Source organism: Periplaneta americana, chromosome 7 (genome assembly GCF_040183065.1).
Source record: "Periplaneta americana isolate PAMFEO1 chromosome 7, P.americana_PAMFEO1_priV1, whole genome shotgun sequence".
Lineage (NCBI taxonomy): Eukaryota > Metazoa > Arthropoda > Insecta > Blattodea > Blattidae > Periplaneta > Periplaneta americana.
The window spans coordinates 154,692,815-154,716,019 of NC_091123.1; the positions used below are offsets into that span (position 1 = coordinate 154,692,815).

General features: G+C 33.8%; 1 protein-coding gene across 2 annotated transcripts in view; it reads left to right on the forward strand.

Annotated features, from left to right (window-relative positions):
- LOC138703629 (uncharacterized) overlaps nt 1-16,730 on the forward strand; it is a 316,932-nt gene extending 300,202 nt beyond the window's left edge. For both annotated transcript variants that reach the window (XM_069831674.1, XM_069831673.1), the window contains one exon: nt 8,514-16,730. Coding sequence is in view for 1 of the 2 variants with exons in the window: in XM_069831673.1 (XP_069687774.1) it covers nt 8,514-8,736 (223 nt within the window). In the remaining variant the exon portion in view is untranslated. The remainder of the gene's footprint in view (nt 1-8,513) is intronic.
- Nucleotides 16,731-23,205: the final 6,475 nt, after the last annotated feature.

Sequence of the window (23,205 nt, forward strand, 5' to 3'; positions counted from 1 at the left end):
TCATATAGCAGGACGAGTGTGATCACTTTGTGTTCATAATAGTTTTCTTTTGTATAATTTAATTTTAAACTTAATAATAATAATAATAATAATAATAATAATAATAATAATAATAATAATAATAATAATAATAATAATACTTATTTATTCTAGCCAAGTTAAGGCCATCAGGCCTTTTCTTCCACTTAGCCAAAAACAAAAGACGCTAATACAAGTTACAGACAAATATTTAAAGAACACTAAAAAATTGATATAGCCATACAAGCATAAGTTGAATAAAATAATACAAACATACAAACGTATTTAGTATTCTAACAGAAATTAGTATAAAACTTATATTATTTATTTATTTATTCATTCATTCATTCATATATTTAAAAAAAATGGCGCTAATAACTATGTATTATATCTCAAATGTAGAATATCTCAGGGAGATTACGGAACTTTACATTGGATGCTGAAAAAATATTCCCTCCTCATCAAAACACAGTTGAACACGTCATTTCATATTCCTGGCTGTTAATTAGAATATTGTTTAATCAGTGCCATTGATCTCGTTTGTAATGTTCTCCTTTAAATCATCCAGTGTTCGAGAGCGTGTAGCATAGACTCTTTCCTTCAGTAACCCTAAATAAAAAAAAATAAAAATAAAAATTCTGATGAAGTCAAATCCGATGATCTGGGTGGCCACAAATGCTTGGAAATGATCCGGTCGTCAAACTTTGGATCAGCACTAAGAACACATTTCAAGTACTTACGGCAAGTGATGCTGCCCTGTTGAAAATACCATACTCTTGACACAGCTCAATATTCAGTTGCTCGATGAATTTCGTGAAAACTTGTTAATACTCTGCTGTGTTCATAGTTCCGTAGAAGAAAATTGGACCCACTATTTTCTCTGCCGATATTGTAAATCAAACTCCGACTTTCACTGAATGCATAGGCACTTCATCAATGATATATGGGTATTGAGCGGTCAAAATGTATGTGTTATGTGATTTCATGCAGTCACACAAGTGGAACCATGCCTCTTCTGTAAACCATGTGATGGACAGTATGTCAGAATTTTGAACAGTGAACTTCTGGAACCAATGGCAATATTCCACTCTTTTTGCCTTCTTGCTCCAGTAAATAATGAACAACCATATACTGCTTTAAGTTAGCCTTCTTCACAGTGGTCATCAAAATAAAATACAATTTTTAATCTTCCGAGTCATATGATAGTCAGATGAACGCAAAGGAGATACCAAAAGGATTTTGATATTTTCAATCCTCCTAAGACATACTTAAAGGTACGCAATAATAGTAATATACGTTACAAGAGCGGTATGTTGACGTTTTCATGTTCGAGGAAAAGATTGAAAAAGTGAAACGTAGTTGAGCTTTTTTAATTTCCGAGAACATGAAACAAACATACCGCTCGTGTATCGTACATATTTTGTGCAAAGATCGTTTATTACTTACCTGAAAGACGAATTTCTAATTATTTGCAATGAAATCTCCATGTTGGTTTCTGTTTAATGACGACAACTTCGGAAAACCAAAATATCTTTCTTCAACATTGTTGTTGTAAAATGTTTTCTGTGTTTACTATACTCCAGCAGGCCATGATATACGTCTGTCTTTTTTTTCCCCCAGTCTATAAATGCGAACTTAAAACAAACTGTAAGGTTATGTAATGATTTATTTTTCATTTTAATATTTTAACAATATTATTTATATAACATATTGCAGTAATAACATCAGCATCTGGAATCTCGTTGATTTTTTTCACGGCTTCCTTAATGTTACTTGTATCAGGAATGCAATAAGTTTCGTGGAGTAGTAGACTTTACTTAATTTTTGCAAATATTTAAAAACAATAATTAACATTGCAATTTAGGTGAAACTGCAATGGTAAGTTTCCAATTTATAATTATTACTATGTTAAACGTATCTAAAAATAATATGTTGAAAGCCTAAAGCAGTAAAATGAATGTCGCGCTTAAGCGGTAAGAAGAGGGAAATTGTTATGTGTTTTATGTTGGGAATACTGAATGTGGTATTTCACACTTACTCTCGGCTCCACAAGTAAAGAACCTTGGCCTCATACCACTTCTACACAGATGACGGTGATTGACATGCCAGTTAGGGGAGGTAAACTTGCTAAAACTTTCAGCTGTTGCCATGTTTGCGCTTGGCTTGACTCTTTAAATGTATTTTCTTTTGCAACTGGTTGGATTCTTTCAAAAATAGAAAATTCACAACACAGCAATCTTGGCGGTCTTCTGGCGGTATCTTTGTCCACATTTTCACTAATTGGGGGAGCGTGTCAGTCAGATTTATGGATTCCTGAACCCAACCCTGCAACGAAGGTTCTTTACTTGTGAAACCAAGAGTACCGCATATTGGTTCTGTGCGGAAAACAAGCAAATACGCACAATCTCGCACAAAATAATTTTTATTTATTGGTACATATTTCACTTGAACTTGAAGTTTAAGAATAGTGGAATATATTTAGAATTTTACTCTCTCTGGTGGATTTTTAGATATCCGTAAGTTTTATGCCAGTTTCTTTTATTAAATAACTTTGGAATGTTTTCCAGTTTGTTTCTTATTGCTGTGTGAGTTGTATTATGATGGCTGCAGTATAAGTAAGCTTTCTTTTGTTGTCACATGATACTACATATATAATAATATTATTGTTGTGTATTTTTATCATTTTATGTGGATTTTCTTTGAAGTGTTGTTTTGACAGCGTAATTTGCATTACTTTTTGTATATCTAATATGTAAATTAATTTATTTGCAGTAGAAAGTTTCTAAAATTTCAGATTTTCTGTTACATTTATTTATGCTTACCGGTACTTAATTCAACCATAATCTCATTGAAAAACATTAAAAAAAATTAACAAGTGAGCCTTGGTTTCCTAATACCATTAAATAACATCTAATTCGTGTTTTAAAAGAAAATAATTATATTTATGATGAAAACACTAACTTTATTTCATTATTTTGTACTGGTACTAGATTCCATTACATATTCATAAACATTGTAGGCCTATTGAGAGTAATCCCGTTCAGTAATTTGAGGTTTTGAAGTTACAGTAAATATTAGCTACATTCAGCACTTACTGTTTTATTAAATTGTAATCCAAAACTCTCAAACTATTGGTAATATGTGAAATCTGATTGAAGATTCTGAAAGCTCGTTTAAATTTAGTTATTTTACTCGCAATATGTATATAGATATATCTTCTATAATTTGGAATTGGCAGGCAATAAAAGATTTTAAACAGTTATAATTTATTTTATTGCATGCTTTTGTTAAACATGTTATAAGATATAAAATATTTGATTCACAGTAAAACAAATGACGTATAATTTATTCTTTAATTTACATTATTTACATTATAGCAGTGGCGGCTCCTGCATATTTCTTAAGAGGAGGAAAGAGGTTAACAGCATGAAATGACACCTTCTTGAATGAAACATGCTACAAATTAGCCTACATGCATACCTGTAAGACCAGATAGTGTTGGGGTTGGCCTTCCCTTCTGTATAGCAATAATCTGTTCTTGTAAACTGAGTTTCCTAAATTGTCCAAAATATATTATGTTTTCACTTCCTTTCATTGTTGATTAATTGTGCAAATTAACAATTACAAGGAAATTCACAACCTCGTAGCATTTTTTGAGTACACTACAGCATCACACGTGTTGGAAGAGACTAGCTACTAATTCGTAACCGGAACCGTTTTACAGAAATGGAAATGGGAATGGGAAATAATCTGAGGAAAGCGAGAACACTGCACCCACCCATGTCGTCTGTGTTGCCACATGTACATTTTACAAGTTCAGTATCACATGCTTTTGAAGAATGTCAGTTCTTGTAAAGTCATACTATCATTATTGTTCAAAGCTGCCGGTGGCCGATTAATTTTTTATGTTAAAAATGATGTAGTTTGGAGTACCTACTTTCAGTTTCAAATATATTTGTACAAAACTGACAACTTGGCTGTTGCCCTGTCTAGTAAACAATGAATAGAAGTGAATTTCAGGGGCCAACTACGTAGAACTGTTTCCTCTTTGTTTTACATAAACCCGACTTTAACTTTCAAATATCCATGAAAGTTTCAAACCATGAATAGTAGTAGCCTATATAAAGTGCAATGAATAATATGTTTGATTTATAATTAAAAAAAGTTTATATGGTGTCTTTCATAGCGTTCCGTTAAAACTGTTTTTGTTGTGCCTCCTCCTAGATGTGTTCTAGTCTGGTTGAATGCAAGATCGTTAGATGGCAGCGGTAGCGAGCTTGCTGCAAGACCAGTCTGTTTCTATTTCCCGCCCATGCGCTGATTCAGAGGAGGATCTCCTCCCTCTCCGTTCATTTACTCGCTTTAAAATTCTGGTTCTTTCTCTGGCCGCTAGTGCGCTGTTGTCTATGTGTGTTAACTGCAGTAGAGGAGGAATGAAGTGCCTTTCCTCTACACAGACAATCTCGCATCTTTCTTACAGTTTTCTACAGCACATGAGCGCGCGTCGTTTAAAACTCGATCAACCGAGTTCTTCTTATAGCTGTGAACTTAAAAATTATCGAATCTTCCTCGAATTTCAAGGCACATATTTTATTTGGTATTTACTTTCAAAAGAAGAAAAATGTGAGGAGGACGTTCCTCCCTTCCCTCCCCTGAGGACCCGCCACTGCATTATAGGTTTTATTGTTCTTTCATAGTTTCGACTTGACATTGTTCTTAATATGTTCATTGCATTAACATATTATATTGGTACATTAATTTTGTATGAATATTAAATGATATACAAATTTTGTATTAATAATGTTTGTACGTAGAATAGATTGATCGTAATTCCATATAACAAACGAGTTCAATTATCCTGCTTCAGTTCTCAGAACTCCTATGTAATCTCATATTCTAATAATTTTTATGCATCTGTGTATACCGGTACCTGAAGAAATTCTCTATATATCTGAAGACATTATTTTTCTATGAATGGCATGATGCGACTTGTAGACTTGCTTTCGAGTTTATTAAAATTATAAAATTATTGAATCATGAATTGCATGTTTATTTAGTAATAAAAGATTTTTGCTTGGCTTTTGTATAAAACATGTCTCCAATTCCATACTTTAAATATTTTATGCATGAATGTTCCATGTGAACCGTAATTTAAATTCCACGCCTTATAACTTAACAGTTTTGTAATTATGCTTTTTTTCTTCACATGAAACTTATTAAGCTTTCAATTGTACTTCCTCTTATGGCTCAGCTTGACATTGCTATTGTTCTTGTTTCTGCATATAGTGTGGTATGTAATCCTATGAAGTAATTAATTTTTCATAATTAAAGTAGTTTTTATATTATATGGTTCATATTTTACTTTCTTCATATTGTTTATATAAATAGACTTGTAGACAATTAGAGCAAACTCAATGAATGCTCTGTACTGTAAATGTTTATTAAAAACATTGGCTTATTGCAAGAAACCACCATATGGTAAGAAATTAATGTGAAAATAATTTATAAAAAAAATATTCTATTGCCACTTTACACTATTTTATAATTAGCTTATTTCAAGAAAAATAAGTACGTAAAATAAATTCATGTATTTTTACACACATGTTAACTTGCTTTTCTTTATACAGAGTGTCCCATTTATCTTGACCACCCAAAATAACTTCGTATGCAAGCATCAAATGAAAAATTGTTTCATACAAAAAGTGTACAATTAAAAGGAGGAAATAATGCTGATAGGTAGGCAGTGTTGTAGCGTTATTTATTAATGAGATACGAGTACTAACATTGTTTCTTTAAATGACATTATTATTTATTATTTAAGCTCGTCAAGATCTGTCCAAAAATGTATCACAGTGGGTCATTCTAATAAACAGAACGTTGTTTGATGCTTCGATGGTATGGTTCTTGTGCATAGTACATAGCCTACAAATGAAGTGATTTCACTAAGTTGGTGTAAACAGTACGTATTAGGCCCACATTACAGATACACAGGGTCCCGTAACCCACGCCACGTAGCTTTGGTTTACAGTAAATACATGAAACTAAATGTAGCACAGAAACTCACTCAGTCATCAGTGTTCAGCGGAATAAAACCAAAGCTATGTGTAATGGGTTACGCGACCCTGAGTATCATCTGCAATGTACTATGTATTGTTTACACCAACTTAAAGTCAAACTACTTCATACTGTGCATAGGAACCATGTTGTCAAGGCTCCAGTAACGTTCCATTTATTAACATTATCAGAATGCCCCACTGTGATACATTTTTGAAAAGGTCTTGAAGAGTTAATTGAAATATTTAATACAAAGCGCCATTTAAAGAAACAGTGTTAATACACGTATATCTTTAATAAATAACGCTATAAGGTTGCCTCCCCATCAGTATTAATTCCACCTTTCAGTTGTACACCTTTTGTATGACACAATTTTTCCTTTGGTGCTTGTGTTCAAAGTTATTTTGGATGGTCAAGGTAACATGTTATGTTCGGTTACGAACATCATTGTATGTTTAATAAGATTTTCTTTAAGGATATCTTCTTTTCATATACTTTGCATACGTCCACTCGGTAATGAGTTTTGGAATAATATTCTGGGGAAATTCCACAGATAGTAACAGTATATTTCTATTACAAAAAAGAGTAATTAGAATAATAGTAGGTGCCAAATCTAGGGAATCGTGTAGGACTATTTTCAAAAAACTACAAATAATGCCCATGGCTTGTCAGTATATCTTTTCATTAATAGTCTTCCTCGTATGTAATCGTGAAAACTTTGTAACTAATTCAACAGTTCATAGCATAAATACACGTCAAAAAAATGACTTTCATACTCCATCAGCAAGTCTATCGTGCTATCAAAAAGGAGTGCGTTATATGGCAGTAAACATTTTTAATAGCCTTCCTATCGATATAAAAAATGAAACTCAAAACATAAAATTATTTAGGGCCAAATTAAAGAAGTACCTAATTTCTCACGCCTTCTATTCTGTAGGTGAATTCATGACATTCAATAACACTTCATGAAATTGATACTAAAACTATGTGTTGTACTAGTAGACTATATTGTAAATCTCGTCTGTATATATTTCATCTAGACTGTGACTATAAATTAAGATTTTATAATAGTATTAAGTTTTTTGACTTGTTCCATATTCTAGCTGTAAGCATGTATGAATACCATGGAATGTTAATAAATACAATACAGTACAAGGCAGTGCCTTCTCAATGAAACCATTCTTCTCTTTCGACTATTTAAACTGTCCATGGTTGCAATTAATTAGGGATACTAATGGGGTAGTTTTCTATTGCTTTCCACATCGCAGATTTACTGCCATTAAAGTCAATCCGACCATGTCAGTAAATATTTAAGGAGATGTGAAAGCATTAAAAACACAAGAATAAGAGGAAATGGGGAGCTGTTAATTTCGTACTGCTGGTACGAAATAGGATCATTAACTTACTAATCATGCTATTGGGAAAGTAGGGAAAATACAAACTCTTTCGTCGGCCTGGGTAGCGCAGTCTGTATAGCACTGGCCTTCTGTTCTCGAGATTGTGGGTTCGATAACTGCCCAGATCGATGGTATTTAAATGTGCTTAAATGCGACAGGCTCATGTCAGTAGATTTACTGGCATGTAAAAGAACTCCTGCGGAACAAAATTCTGGCATACCAGCGGTGCTGATTTAACCTTAGCAGTTGCGAGTGTCTTAAATAAACCATAATTTTTTTATAAACTCTTTCTTGCGCTGTCTTTCTCGTACCTTTTCTGTATACTGTGTGCTGTAGCCTACTAACTTTAGATTGTATGAATTTCAGCTAATTCAAAACCTTCTGGTTCTTTGTTGTCAACAGTATTTCATGGGAAGAATCATGTGAGCTTTGGGGAAAAAAATATAACTTTTACACCAAGCTTGGGCATTAGTTTCTGCTATGCCTGTGCTCCTCCCTACGTGTATGTGATTCAAAGTTTGAACTCTTCCTACATTCAGAGCGAGAAATGGTTCGTGAAATGACCATATTTTTATTTTTATAAACCATTTTTTAATAATTTAATTAGTTTTTCGTGTGAAACTTTATAAAGAAAACAGTCGAAAATCACTCTAGCATTCCACTATTAGTTTTGTTTAAATTATTATAACATACGTTACCTTACTGTCACAAACATAATAGCTTTGAGATTATGGTTGAAAACATTGCTTATTAGTATGCTAATTATTTTTGAAGTTGAAAAAGTTAAACTCAGTCTTGATAAAGTTCGATGAAAGATGTCTCACTGTATCGATTTAAATAATTGTTCAATCCAATATAAAATAAAACATATGATAAAGTGTATAACAGGAAATTATGTTTTCTAGATTTCGTGAATGAAACACATGTGTTACCGCGATAATTTGAAATTATAATTCTCCTTCCTTAGAACAGATTTATAGGAAAAGAAGCGCCATTATTCGTGATTTGATGTAGTTAATTCATAATCATTTCATCTTGTTACAGACTTTTTGATGATGACAACGAAGGAGAAGATGTCCTTTCACCAAACCTCGATCAGCTTGTAGTCAATAATATACATGGTAATGATGAACAAGAAACAAGTTTAACAGGAAGTTCTGTTAAAATTGGTAACGGTGGAGAATGGAAGAAGCCTAGCTTCACAGTTACAGATTTTGATATGGATGATGATGATTATGCAGCTGATAGTGATGATTGCTCTGTCTAATCCATGACAAATATCCCATGCTGGAAATGGGACTTACTGTGATTTTTTAAGTAGTCAAGATGTACAATACCACAACTACTTCGAGAATTATTACTAGCTGACGTCACATCTGTTTGTCATCAGTACGACTGCTTTGTAAGAACTTACCATACTGGTAGCTAGCGAGTTGTAAATATGAAGTGTTCTGCTATCGAAGAAGCATATTGAACACTGATCATTGTGTTCCATTATTACAAAAACTTAGTGCTTGAATATACATTCTGCGTATCTGATAATACACAGATGCATTGCTTTGGCTTCTGTAAATTGTAGAGTGAAATACTGCACGTTATCACATCCATTCTACTTCGCAGAATAAAGACAACAAAAAAACGTAGGACATGCATATGTAATTTTGATACTCGGTTACGTTGATGTGAGAACATTTCTAATTCTACAAGTGCACTTGGTCTGTTCAAAAAATCCGTGAGACCTACAACAAATTGTTCAGCAAGTGTACTTGGGATTCAAGAAGCCTATTAGACTCAACAGTGTTTACCGTTCTACAAGTGTACTTGGACTCTTCAAGCAACCTGGGGGACCTAAAAGTGTATGTCTAAATTGCAGACAATATTTTTGCTATTTATGAATTGTCGCGAGTTGAAGGTGAAAGATATAGAACAGTGATTTCAATGACTGGAGATTTTACAAGAGCTTTCTTTTATGCCTTTCAGATTTTATATCTGAAGTTTTCTTCCATTTGTGCAGAATTTGTGTTCATTTCTCAGGAATACACCTAGAACTGTTGGATGGACTGTTTCTAGATTCTGAAGATAATGGAGCTTCCTACATCTGAAAACGAAAGCATAACCAAACGAAGAAATAAAATCCAATTATAAAGACTGCATTATTATGAAATATGTTTTGTAGAATGTTTCGCCAGTGTTTTGGAAAGTTTTATTTAAATTCAACGTTCTTAATTTACAAAATGTGTATATATTGGATATCACTAGTGATAGTTAATCACCCAAGTCTGATACATGAAAGGAAGTTTTAAAAAGGTTACATTTGAACATAAGCTGGTGGTAGGAGTGAACACTTTCGAGCACTCTTTTTTAATTAGTATTTATCCATTACACATTTTTGTTGCCGTGTATTTAAAATTACTGAAAGTTTCCTGTAAACATCTATATTGGCAACATTTACCGGTAGCTAGATAATATTAATTTTATCTCAAAGTTACTGGTACCGGTAACAAAATTAAAACTGACTGCAGTTATTGTACTAAAATTAAATTATGAGCAGAAGGTTACAAACATTTTAAAATTTTAATATGAAATGTATTAATTGATGCTAAAATATAATTTTCCCTCACACTAATACAATCCAAAACTAGAATACCATACCAGTACACGCTTCAAAAATAAGTGAAGAGTTTCAGTATAGTTTTGTTATATACTGCTTCATAAATTTCGAAAATAAAGTTTAACCTGTGAGAAATATGTGTTAACACAACATCAATGTAAAAAGAAAACCAGAAATATATCTGAAGCAAGAGTTCCGAAATGCATAAACTCCGCCAGAAAATAGCGTCCAATTTGAAATTACAGTGTCTATGCCTCCTACATTAACTGCTATACCCTGAAGTAGGTTATTGGATTTGCGATACCGAAGCATATTATTTAAATTATAACTTTTCACGTTGTTTCTTGAAGTTGAAATGAGTAATGGCGTGTTTTGTAAACACATTATTCTTATAGGTTATGTATTTCTGTTTTATTTGTTGAAAATTGATTATATGGGATCTCTTTCTTTCTCCATTTTTATACGATAATGTTGTTAAATAAAGTTTGTATATGTGGAAATAAAACTGAAAATACTGTCAAATTTAAGTAAATTCTTAGATTATGATGGTATAAAAGCAAATGTTCATGCTTGATCTTTGTACACTCTGTTTCCTTCTAATAAATGACTGACGTATGTTGCAGGTTACTAAATAAAATTATTTTATGCCTGTAATAAAGATGTCTGTATAATAGGGAATGACAGAAGCGATTTTGATATGATTGTGTGAGTGTCTGCACTGAAGAGTATCTTCGATTATTAAGCAAGTGACTATTCACGTGTGTCTCTGTCTGCCTGAGTCCATCTGGTTTCCTAAAATATTTATCTCATTGTTGTGACAGCATGCTATTAATTCAGCCAATGTTTTCACAATGTTAGTAGATAAAATTTCAACCGGAACCACTGTGTACTGTATCTGATTCTATAATGTTACAATACAGGGTGTCTCTAAATTAGACCGACAAATAGGGAGCAGATAGATAACCTTTGTGGAAGCATATTTTGTTAAGGAACCCATGGGCTGCGATGCTCGTTTCAGTGCAAGAAGGAATTACAGGTAGGGATAAAATAGGTATGTGCAAATAACAAGCAATTCTGTGTATTAATCCAAACAAAGAAAAAATATGTACAGAAAAACGAAACCAACAACGCATTAAACTGTACTGAACATTACAACAGAATGAGTGCAGTACAAGTACTAAACTATGTAGACAAATAACAAGAGGTCGTACCAATGGAAGTAAACAAACTTGCTGTAATCGATACCAAATGATATTGGGCTCCGGACGTAAACAAACCAAGTGATAGTAGTAATGTCACATCCCTCTTGGACTGAAAAGAGTGATTATTCATTTCCGCCTTCTTGCAGTGAAATAAAGTGTCACAGCCCATGGGTTCCTTAACAAAATATGCTTCCACGAAGGTTATCTATCTGTTCCCTAATTTTGTCGGTCTAAATTAGAGACATCCTGTATATTAATACAGCATTTTAGGACTATTTAATTTTCATAAGATCATGGAACATAGAGCTTGAAAAAATTAACAGGTTAATGTTTTAATCACTGTTAAATAAATAAATAAATAAATAATAAAATAAAAAGAAAAAGATTTAATACTGGTATTGAAGTTGTTTACGAAACTTTTTCCAATATCCAGTATTATTGTTGTAATTTATATCCTGTCTTTAGTAGTAAGCCGGTGTATTGACAACTTGATAGTGGCTTTCTTCACTATCTAAGATACTCTTTACAGTGTTTATACATGTGAAGAATGTAATATGAAAGAGGAAGATTGATCATATCCAAGGAGAAATACTTTACAACACTCCAGTATGTGATTATACACAAGAACGTTTGACAGTTTACAAGTACTCCACATCTAAGTCAGTGCATTATATTTTGAAAATTGTAATACTGTGAACAGGCCTATAGGTTTTAGAATGTAGTAGTACAAATAGAGCAATGTTTACTGGCCATGAAAATGATATTGTTAAAAGTTTTGGTAGCTCTCTAGGAAAGTGTGATCGGTTTGTTACAAAATGTACCGTACGTTATTCAAGTATTATTCCTGTAATAAAGATAATCTCTTGAACGATTACATATAAGTAGATGAAATCATATACCGAATACTGCTATTACTACTTTTGAATGTAATCATAATATTGAGAGTCTAACGAGTAATATCTTGGCTGAGAGTATGGATGTTAAAGGAAGATGGAGCATAACAGTTGAGTTCAACAAAGTAGATTTCTCCTTCGTAAAAAAAATAAAAGAAAGAAAATAAACTTTGCAGAAAAGTACGATGAAACCTGTAACTATCGTGTAGGTATACTGTTGTATACAAATGTAGTAGCTACTGTAATGAAGTTCCACATAACACTGACTTTTCCCATTTTATCTTTTTGTGTCTAACTACATAAACCAGCGTATCTATAATGTTGTTGCTGTTGTTGTTATCTAATGCTGGGCTTTGGCAACGAAGCCATTAGCGTTCTTACTCTCCAATATTTCTCTGTGGTGGATCCATCAGGTAGAACTTCACAGGTTATGAGATGATCTTCAGTCATTTCTTCTTCTTTGTTGCATAGAGGGCAATTTGGATTTGTGTAAATTCCTATTTTATTCAAGTGTTTGGCCAAATAATCGTGTTCTGTAAGCAGTCTGAATTTTGCTACTGCAGATTTACGTGGGATTTCTGGAATAATTTCTGTTTTTTTTTATTAAAATGCTCCATTTTTTATCTTTGGCTTTGGTACATAATGCTTGGTTTTGCTTGATTTTATATTTATTTTTAATTAGTCTTTTGATGGATATAAAAGGTAGGCTTGTATTTGTATTCTGAATTAAATTGGATCCTTTTTTGGCAAGAAAGTCAGCAGTTTCATTTCCAGCAATTCCGCAATGTGCAGGTATCCATTGCAATTGAATTCTTTTCTGTAGTTTTTGAAGTTGTTGGATCATTTTGTGACATTCTTTAATTTGGATTGACATCATTTTATATGAATTTATTGCATATAATGCTGCTTTAGAATCAGAGAGAATGACAGCATTTTGAAATTTATCTATTCTGTATAGTAGGTGTTGGAGTGAGATATGAATAGCCATTATTTCCGCATCAAAATTTGTTGTATGATGTCCTGCTGGTTGATAAAATGAGAATAATGCACACGTAATTCCTGATCCTGAGTTGTTATCGATAGTAGACCCATCTGTGTATATGTGTAACCATTCTTCTGGTGGGTATCCATTGTTCACAGCTTCTAATGCCAGCGCTTTTAGTACAGGTTTGGAAGTTTCATATTTTGTAACTGGTTCTTTTAAATCTAGTTGAATGTTAATTGGTTCGAAGGTTAGAGGGTTTTCTTAGATAATAGTGACGGTATTTCAACTTGTATCATGTCAGTAAAGAGTTTTGCAGGTGAAGATGCTCTTTGGAAACTGCATGCAATATACAGTAATCAGTAACCAACATTCTGTCACTGGGGTACAGTACTGTAAACCTAAATGATCAAAATAGAAATGTGGAAATCTCGGAGCAAACAGATCAAGAGGTTGAAATATCTTGCACATATACCTAAGTTCATCTTTGCCATCATGCCCGCAATTATTGACGGCCGCGTGCCCATTGGAGGCCGCACTTCTGCCGCTGAGATGGCAAGCGCACTCGCGCAACTTAACTCGTTAAAACCTACAATGGAGCTTCATGCACGATACCTGGTTCTCTGATGATCGATATGTCATTTGTGATGTCGCATAGCCATGCAGATGAAATCAAGCCTCATAAAAATATCTATTGGGGATCAAGTTCTTCATTACTTACTTTCTCTAATGCCTAATTACAAAAATTAAGCTTGTAATTGTAATCTTGGGCTGTAATTCATGACGTGATGGAATTCTGTATGGTTTTAGTTTCAATAATTTTATTGCCACTCCCGCAGAAATCCCTGTCTGCTGTGCTAAACGTCTCAGAGACAACCGTGGGCTATGCTCTAATGCCGCACCAGTTTCATCCAGTTTTTCCTCTGTAACAACACGGGGCTTTTGTCGTCTTTTTCTGTCATTTACAGAACCTGTTCCATCATCAAAATGCTCTTCGGATTAGGCCGTTGGGCCTGTTCCGTCTCCTGGATTCAGCTGGTCCCTCCAACGCTTCTTCGGTCTACCGATGTTTCTCCTTCCTCTTGGTGTGTAGTTTAGAATATTTTGTGGTATTCTTTCTGAGGACATTCTCATCACATGGTCGTACCAACTTCTTCTGTATGTATCTAGAATTGTAGTTATTGTTTGTATTTTTAATATGTTGTGAATGTCCTCGTTTCTTTGGTGATCAAGAAGTGTATAACCTGCTAGTGGCCTTAAGAGTCGCATCTCTGCTGCTTCTAGTCTTCTGATCTGCTGTGAGGTGAGTGTCCATGTTTCAGAACCATATAATAGTGTTGGTACGATTAGTGTTTTGTAAAATTTTAAAACAGTCTCAGTTCTAACCTTCTTCAACAGTGTTCTTTTAGTAGTGCTTATGAGTTGCTGATATTTAGCCATTTTATTGTCAAAATCCTTAGGTTGCAGTCTAAATAATCAAAAGAGTTAACGTGTTCTAATATATGATTATCTACAACTATTTTTGATCCGATGGAATTTGACCCAGAGTGTGCTAAAACCTTGTTTTTTTTTTTTTTTTTTTTTTTTTTTTTTAAATTACTGTATGTGTTTTCAAAAGTTTTTCTAATTTGTATATTGCTCTTTGCATATTATCTTCCAAGTCGGCAACTACGATTTGGTCATCTGCAAACAGTAATGTGTCTAAGGTTGTATTATTTAGCAAATAATGTGTGTTCAATTGTTCTTTCCATTCCCTGCTCAACTCATCTACAAATAAATTAAATAATAGTGGGGATAATGGACAGCCTTGTTTCACTCCTTGTGTTGTTTTCCTTGAATTTTTGGAGGTTTTATTTTTTATTCTCACACTAATTTCTGTATTTATATACAGGCTTTGTAGAGGTCAAATGACTTTATTGTCAAACGCCTGACATTAGAAAACAACAACAACGTTCCCTTAATGAATATGTTTACCATGACGAAACGATCTGTTCTCCATCTCAGCTAAACAAATACTGCCAGAGGCCAAGTTACAGATAAAATGTTTTATTTATAGACGTCGTGGTGTTCATATGAATGGAAATGGCCTTTACTAGCTGCATCAGCATACATGTCGTCTTAGCGGCAGAAGTGCGGCCTCCCATTTCACCAGGCATCGCGGACAAGATGGCAAAGATGCACTGTAGTAGTAAATGGAAGAGTTCACCTAAATACAAATATGAGGAACTACAGTAGTGTTAATCTTCACAGGTTTCATTGTACATGTAAAGTTTCAAAACTAAATACTTTAAGCTCATCACGTATCGTCATCTTGAATCTTACATTGTCCAGTACCGTAAGCAGTAAATACAGTAATAATAGAATCACTATTGTTCTAGTCCAACCGTGTGCAAATTAACTTAAAGAGTGCTGTGCAACTTTACTAGCCGTACCATATGAAATCCAAAGAGGACTTTTTTTACTCATTATTAGTTAAACATAGTTGAACTGTAACTTTTTTTTTTACAGTTCTGTGGTAATTTTATTGTTAGTTATCTGAGGATGAATGAGTTTTTTTCGTTGTTGTTGGCATTTTGTTATATATATAATACAGTATACCATCATGTTGTATGTCTCCAATTTTTGTAATATTGAAAGAGTTGGTAACCACTATGCCATAATTTAGGAACATTGTTACATAAATTAACTAAACCAGTATCCTTATGGTGTTAATTAAATACATTGTTGGTAATATTTTTTACAACATAGGGAATACATTTAGTATAATTACAATCTTTTTACTTTGTTAGATGTTTGCAATTGATGTTTGTTATTATATATTTACTGGTGCTGCATATAGTTTCGAAATACTTCATGCAAGAATCTAGAGTAACATTGGAATAGAATGTGAACTATCACCTTTTGTTACTGATTGTGGAAGTGCAGCTTCTGTTAAGAGTATTAATCGAGTAATAATGCAAACAAATGATACAGACAGCGGTAAATAGTTATTTGGTTATTAGAATAAGAGCAAGTTACTGAATAATTCTGTACAATTAATATTGACAGGATTTTTTATGCTGGTGTTCACTTTGTTCTCTATTTTTAGAGGAATTTATAGCTGTGTGTTGGCAGAGTGTTGTAAGAAAGAACCAATAGTTCTATATATTCAAGTTTATGGACATAATATAAAAATACCAAGCATTTTTAAATTGTACTAATCTTACTCTTTGTAATAGGGAAAATCAGAATAATATTAAATTTACTGCAGTAGAGTCTGCAAATCTACGTATGTATAACAATAACATGGTTCTAATAGAACATTAGCCAGATTCGGATAGCATCCTGGACTAGTTAAGTTCAATCGCCTTTGCTCGTAGTTAGAGGCAAGCTAAATGCTCTATATCCAGCAAGAATTCATATCCTAAAATATTTGTTCCCATCTTCTTCTACATGGGAACTAGGGTAATTAGCATAGTTTGATCATTAACATGCTATCAGTTAAATTTAATAAAAGAGAACATGTCTGTACATTTATGATTCTAACTCTTTTGTAGTGTTTCTACTCTGGATACATAAAATGTTAAAATGTTATCAGACGGCATTTATCATTCAAATATACAGGTATCCTTTACTCATCCTTTACATAATGACATATACTGTACTATGTGTATACGTAATACAAAGAAAATTTATAGTACTACGCGACCAAGGCGGGAACTGTTTTGTTTGGTGGCGCTGCGATTCGCTTCACAACACAAGCCGTCTTGTAAAGTCCGCATCAGATGCAAAATGAAGCACATGCTGAACTGCGCTCTTGTTTCATTATTATTAACACGCTTTATACGTTATATGTTCGTATATTTAGTTTTATTTTATCATATTTATATACATAGGAATCTATTCAGAAAACACACCACAACATTGGTGTTCGTAAAGGAGGGAACATGAATCGAAAGTAACGTAAACTAGTGTAGGTACTGTATTTTATACAATATTGCAATTGATATACATTTCTTACCTTAGCATTTGAACGTGGCCAGACTCTGGACATTGTATATGAGGAAAGCACCCGGTATAAAACCAGGGGTGGTTTTTGGGGTAGTGCCAGTGTGCCATGGCACCGCCAATGAAAGAAACAAAAAATAATATCCTAAAAAGCAGTTGTAATAGTTTATTTCTACACATTTTATTCGTATTTCATCTGAACGAGCGCGCGCACAGATCGGGACGCACTCTTGCAGCATTTCTCCGAACTTTGGAGCCACTTCAGTGTGGCACTGCCTCCCTCCATATAACACTGTACAAAAGGCTACTGATTCTAGTTTATATACGTTTCTTATGGCAGACACTGAGCCGAATTCGATTTGACTCTGTAGTTAGTATTCCGCTCGCTAGAGCACAGTAATGCAGAAATTTTGCTAGATGGCAGGGTTGTTGGAGACGTTAGGCAGGAACCATCAACAGCAGACTTGCACGAAAACACAAGTTAAAGTCCCGCGCTAAATGTTAATGTAATGTTGCCAATTCAAAACTAAAGCACATAACTTGGATTTGAATGTGTAAAGTATTATCCATTTAACTATATTAAATGAAGAGATAGTCATGATTCTTTTTAGAAAGATAAATATTTTTTCATATTATGTAAAACTGTTTGTTAATGTTGTATAATATTTGTTTTATTTTGCGGCAACTAAATATCTCTACACTGTTGCTATAGTATTGATGCTTTTGTTAACGATACATGAGATCTGTGCAGGACATGAACATGTGTTATTCAGGCCGCTGCCTTGGATTCATCGGCCTGTTAAATAAAGTGCAAACGTGTTCGTTTATTATCTATTTCACTGTTTATCTCGTGTGTTTTGCCTGTAATTTTACTAGTTATAAAAGTTATTTGTATTTGACTAACAATACTGTGAAAGTTTTGCATTATCTGTATCTGCAAATTTCGTTGTTAGTTTCGGAAATGTTATTGTAACTGTTACTAGATGCATTATTAACTGTACACCTGGTAAAATAGCTGGTTTAATTAATGTTTTATTTAACATAATGTAAACGTGAGCTGCGATTATCAATTTCACTAGGGTAATTTGCGTACAACCTTTTTTCATTTTTGGCATCACCACCAGAATGCGTCACCGGCCGCCACTGTATAAAACCATCAATGGGCTACTATAAGTCGTTGACCTGCACTGCTATTTGTATAAACTCCTGACACTTTACGTCTTGCCAACATTTTTGGACAGTGTAATGGGTATGGAACCATGTTTCGTCCAGGTAAATAATGGGCTACTATATCAGAGCGTTCTATTAGATATTTCCTTTTATCTTTACATTTTTTTAATGCAAACCCTATGGATAGTATGAGTTTTTGTAAAGTTCCCTTGCACCCTTTAAAACCTATCTCTCTCTTACAAAATCTATGCAACTTTCCTAATGTTGGAAGCTCTTTGTAGAGACCATAATATTTATGAACTTCTCTTATGATACATTTGTCCATGTCGTCTAATTCAACCTTATTTGCAGAAGGTTGTCTAACTTTGTTTGATGTCGATTTTTCTACACCCTTGTCCTCACTTTCTTTACCTTCCTTTCTAATCCTACTAAATGTTTCCTTATGTTTTTTTTTTTTTTTTAATTATATCAAATGTCCTTTTATCCATAAATTTTCATTTTTCACTCTTTACATTAATAATCTTCTAAAAACATATATATATAACTTTACAATAGCTGCAGCACACGTTGTTGTCTTCAATAGAGGTAGGAATAAACCCGTTGTCTTTTCTTCATCACAAAACTTTATGACATTATAAATAATGCTCCATGCTTGGCTACGAAACACACGTCTTCCTACACGCGGCATTGCGACCAGATTGAAACGCTAGGCATTGGATGTGACGACACTTCAGCAGTAAACATACGCAGCGAGCACGGAGTTCCTCATTCTGCCACGACGGGTCCCGCCTTGGTCACTTAGTATAATATAGTAGGTGCTGGTCTGAGTGGTTGGTAATTACTTACATAGAATTTTAGAGTATAAATTTTAATGTTTTCACAGTAATATCATTTTCATTTTATAGAGTTAGAAATGGATTTTTTAAAAAGTATTTATAATGAATAACAATGTGTTCAATTTATTAAAGGTGATGCTTTTTATTCAGAATTAGAAATAACAACGAAGAAGTTTATTTATGTATTTTTTATACAAATTAAATCTGTAAAAAAAATTTAAGTGATATTTTTATAACTCTGAAATAAAGTGTAAATAACAGAAGTTATATTGTAGCATGTTAGTACATTAACAAAACTTTTTAATTGTTTTCCATTATTTAGGTTGAACAACTTTTCTGTCTTGTACTAAGTGCTTTAGTTATATCGCCTTTTACCTCCCAAAAATAAGTGAATAAAAAATGGCTGGCACCTACTGTATTTCTTGTCTGTCTGTCCCTACTTTTAGTGCAAAGTTTTCCAGACCATTTGAATCATATTCTGTTGCAGCATAGGAAGGTACAGGTAAACTTCAAAACTCGAAAATATAGTTTATGTCGACATAGTTATTAAGCAATATGACATGTTTGGTCATATCTAATAGTAATAACCATTCAAATAATGTAATATTTCTGAATAATTTCTATGAAATTAGGTTTAAGAATTGGAAAAATATCTTGAATTGGCTGAATACTTTCAGAATACTGGTAACTATACACTATAACTGACCTCACGTCCACATGCCTCAGCAGAGGTGAACGATCATCTAACCAGAATAGGGGTATCGTGTGTGGGGTTGCCAACTTTTTTTGAAGAAAATACGGGAGAGTAAGAAATCGACAAAGTTTCATATATAAAATACACAAATTATTCTTACGATGTTTGGTGACATATACACGTCCGTTGATGTGACATATTAATGAATTTAAATACTATTATAGTCACAATCATGCCATGGTATGAAAGAAAAATTTCACAACCTCGAGTGGGAATCGAACCTGCGACATCCTGTTCTCCGGTCAGGCGATCTACCACTGAGCTATCGAGTTCGTCTCATGCCAAAGACGTGTATATGTTACCAAACATCGTAAGATGAAGATTACATTTGTAAAGTTTCTTTCAACCCATAAGCAGTGCTGACTAGATCAGACGCTATGGACAGTACTCTATAACAGAGTCGCCAGTATGAAAGGATAATTCCGAGCCTTTGGCGTGAGACGAACTCGATAGCTCAGTGGTAGAGTGCCTGACCGGAGAACAGGAAGTCGCAGGTTCGATTCCCGCTCGAGGTTGTGAAATTTTTCTTTCATACCATGGCATGATTGTGACTATAATAGTATTTAAATTCACACAAATTATTCGGTTCAGTTACTAGAAAACAACTTTATTCCACGCTTCTGCAGCTAGGTTTAAATTAAGAGCATTTTGAGACAGATTTTGTCTTGCGTAATAGTTGAAGTGGACTGTAGTTTTCAGCTCTGATTTGATTAAATGTGTCGTGCTCATGTTTCGAACATCTGGTCCAATTATGATTCATGAGATGAAACACACTTTTTGTATGAGTATTGCTACTTGGTATGCTTAGATCAAAACTAGCCAGTTTTTCGAAATTTATAACATTAACATGGTTTGATTTTAGACGGGTGAGCACTAAAACCCATTTCTGGCAAGCATTACTTTCTATAAAGACTACACATTTTAATGCATCTATAAAATTCCTCATATAAACAATCACCGTTCATGGCAAAATCAAATGTTTGGAATAAAAATGTCTACATTATGCAAAAATAAGGGAGAAAAATGCTCGAAGAGAAGAGCTGGGAGACTGTTAAAAATTAGGGACAAATACGAAAGATCCCAGGAAATACCAGAGGGTTGGCAACTCTAATCATGAGGTTAGCACGATGATCCCCCCAGCTGTTATAGCTTGTTTTCGAAACCAACAGGCTTGGAGCTCACATACACAGTTTTTCTCAGCCCCTAACTCCTTGCAGGACGCGTTTTCGCGTACCTTTTAAAGTTTCCTCTCCCATTCCCCTCCCCTTCAATTCAAACAGCAGATTTTGCTACCTGGCACAGTTCCCAAAATTCATCAAAATGCTGGGTGTCCATGGTCGCACAAAATGACCGAAATTTCATGAGGAAATTCCTTCCTGAAAAGAATTCGAGCCAATGCTCATTCCGTAACACTGGTCCAGAGCATGATGGCTTAGATCAGTGTTTCTCAACCTTTTTGATGATGAGCCTCCCCCCTCCCCTATCTTTTCTCTTATTATTTTAGTTCGGCCCACGGCCTAAAATTTTGTTTAGTTAACTGTCCGAAGACAGGTCTGAACCTCACAAGTGAAACCAAAAAGGCACCACTTATGAGGCAACTAGGCCAAGAGAGAATGGGGTAGAGTGGCTAGTTCCTATCCCCCTCCATTGCATACATCGCCGACTAGCTACATGTTACACCAATCAGACGTCAGGTGTATACAAACAATTGTTCTTTCTCTGACACATATCGTCAGGTGAGATGTACAGATGATAAATTTTTACTATATAATTAGGATAACAATTCAAACAAAAGGTAGATGTTATTTCTTCATGAATAGAGTAATACTTGAAATTTCATTCACTAAATGTAGTGTAGCTGAAATTTTTCATTCTAATAGATTGAGAAGAGAAATACCCTAGCTTCTGAAACTCCAAATCAACAAATTCATCCAAATGCGACTGGCCCATGAATAATGGTGAGGACAAAGATAACACTGGGTTTACTTGAAAAAGGTACAGTATTATCACAATTTTTGTAAAAGAGAATTTAATTTGCTTTTACTTATTAGCTGGAGTTATAAATTAATAGTTAAATTCAGTGAAATAAATTAATTTTAATGTAGAAAACATATCAGATGACAATTCTGCGTGAAACATCTAATCATTTGACTATTATAAAACTTAGCCTAATAAAATGCACCTTAAATCCCCAAAAATTTAATTACGCCTACATTAAATGGAGTTGCCAAGGTACTAAAATATTTTGTATAGCCTACATACAACCAAGTGGTCTAGTTTTTTTTTTTTTTTATTTTGAAAATCTGGGATTCCTAGGATTAGTGCCTTAATATAAAGTCCTACGTGTAAATGTGAATATATAGATATTTTTCCTGGAAATAATAATTCTGTAACACATAGAACAAGATTGCAATATTTGACTATCTTAATATTACTTGATACATCTAAACAACTACTGTCACATTATGTATGTTGTAAAGCATGTTGCATTGTGCTGATTTCAGTGGTGCTCTGTAGTAAATTGTGACACGAGATTTCTTACAGCAAACGTGATATCCCAATATATGCAATATTTTATAGAATTGATGGAAACAAATTTGTTAAGTCCATATTGATCCAAGACTGACAGAGGTAAACTTAGGTACAAAACTAATTCCAATTTGATGTTGATACTTCGGAAGTGACAGGGAAAACATAGGCAAATTTTATTGTATATCCTGCATTTTTATATTGTTCCATAAAAAAATCGGGGTAGGATGTATTGGCGACACAGCCGCAAGCTTTATGCATGAATACATCACTGTTAAGATAAACCTCAATAGTGACAATCATCTCTTCTTTCCGGATAGAACCTTGAAAAGCTGGTATATATATATATATATATATATATATTTTCACTGAACTGGGAATCCTGCTTAGCCATCTTTTATCCATTGACAGTAAACATGTTGGTTGCTATAGTAAACACCGTGCTCTATCATTTTCTATCCGTTGCTTATACATCCGCTTCCATTTGCGCTGCACATGCCTCGACAATGTGAATTTTCTCTCGTCTCTCAAATTCAGTCGCGAATTTTTCGAATTTAATTTCTCAACGCTGATTGTTGCAAAATTGAGATTGTAGCCTGGTCCATTACGAATCGTTTGATTTCACTGTGAACGTTCTATCGTTTCGCATTAGAGAGTTACACTGCCTCGGCTGCCGCGCGACCCGCCAATTCGTGCTCAAGTTCCCGTGTATCGCTAATGACGTCACCCGCTCTAACTTAGGTCACGTTGACTACATTGATCTTTCGTCGTT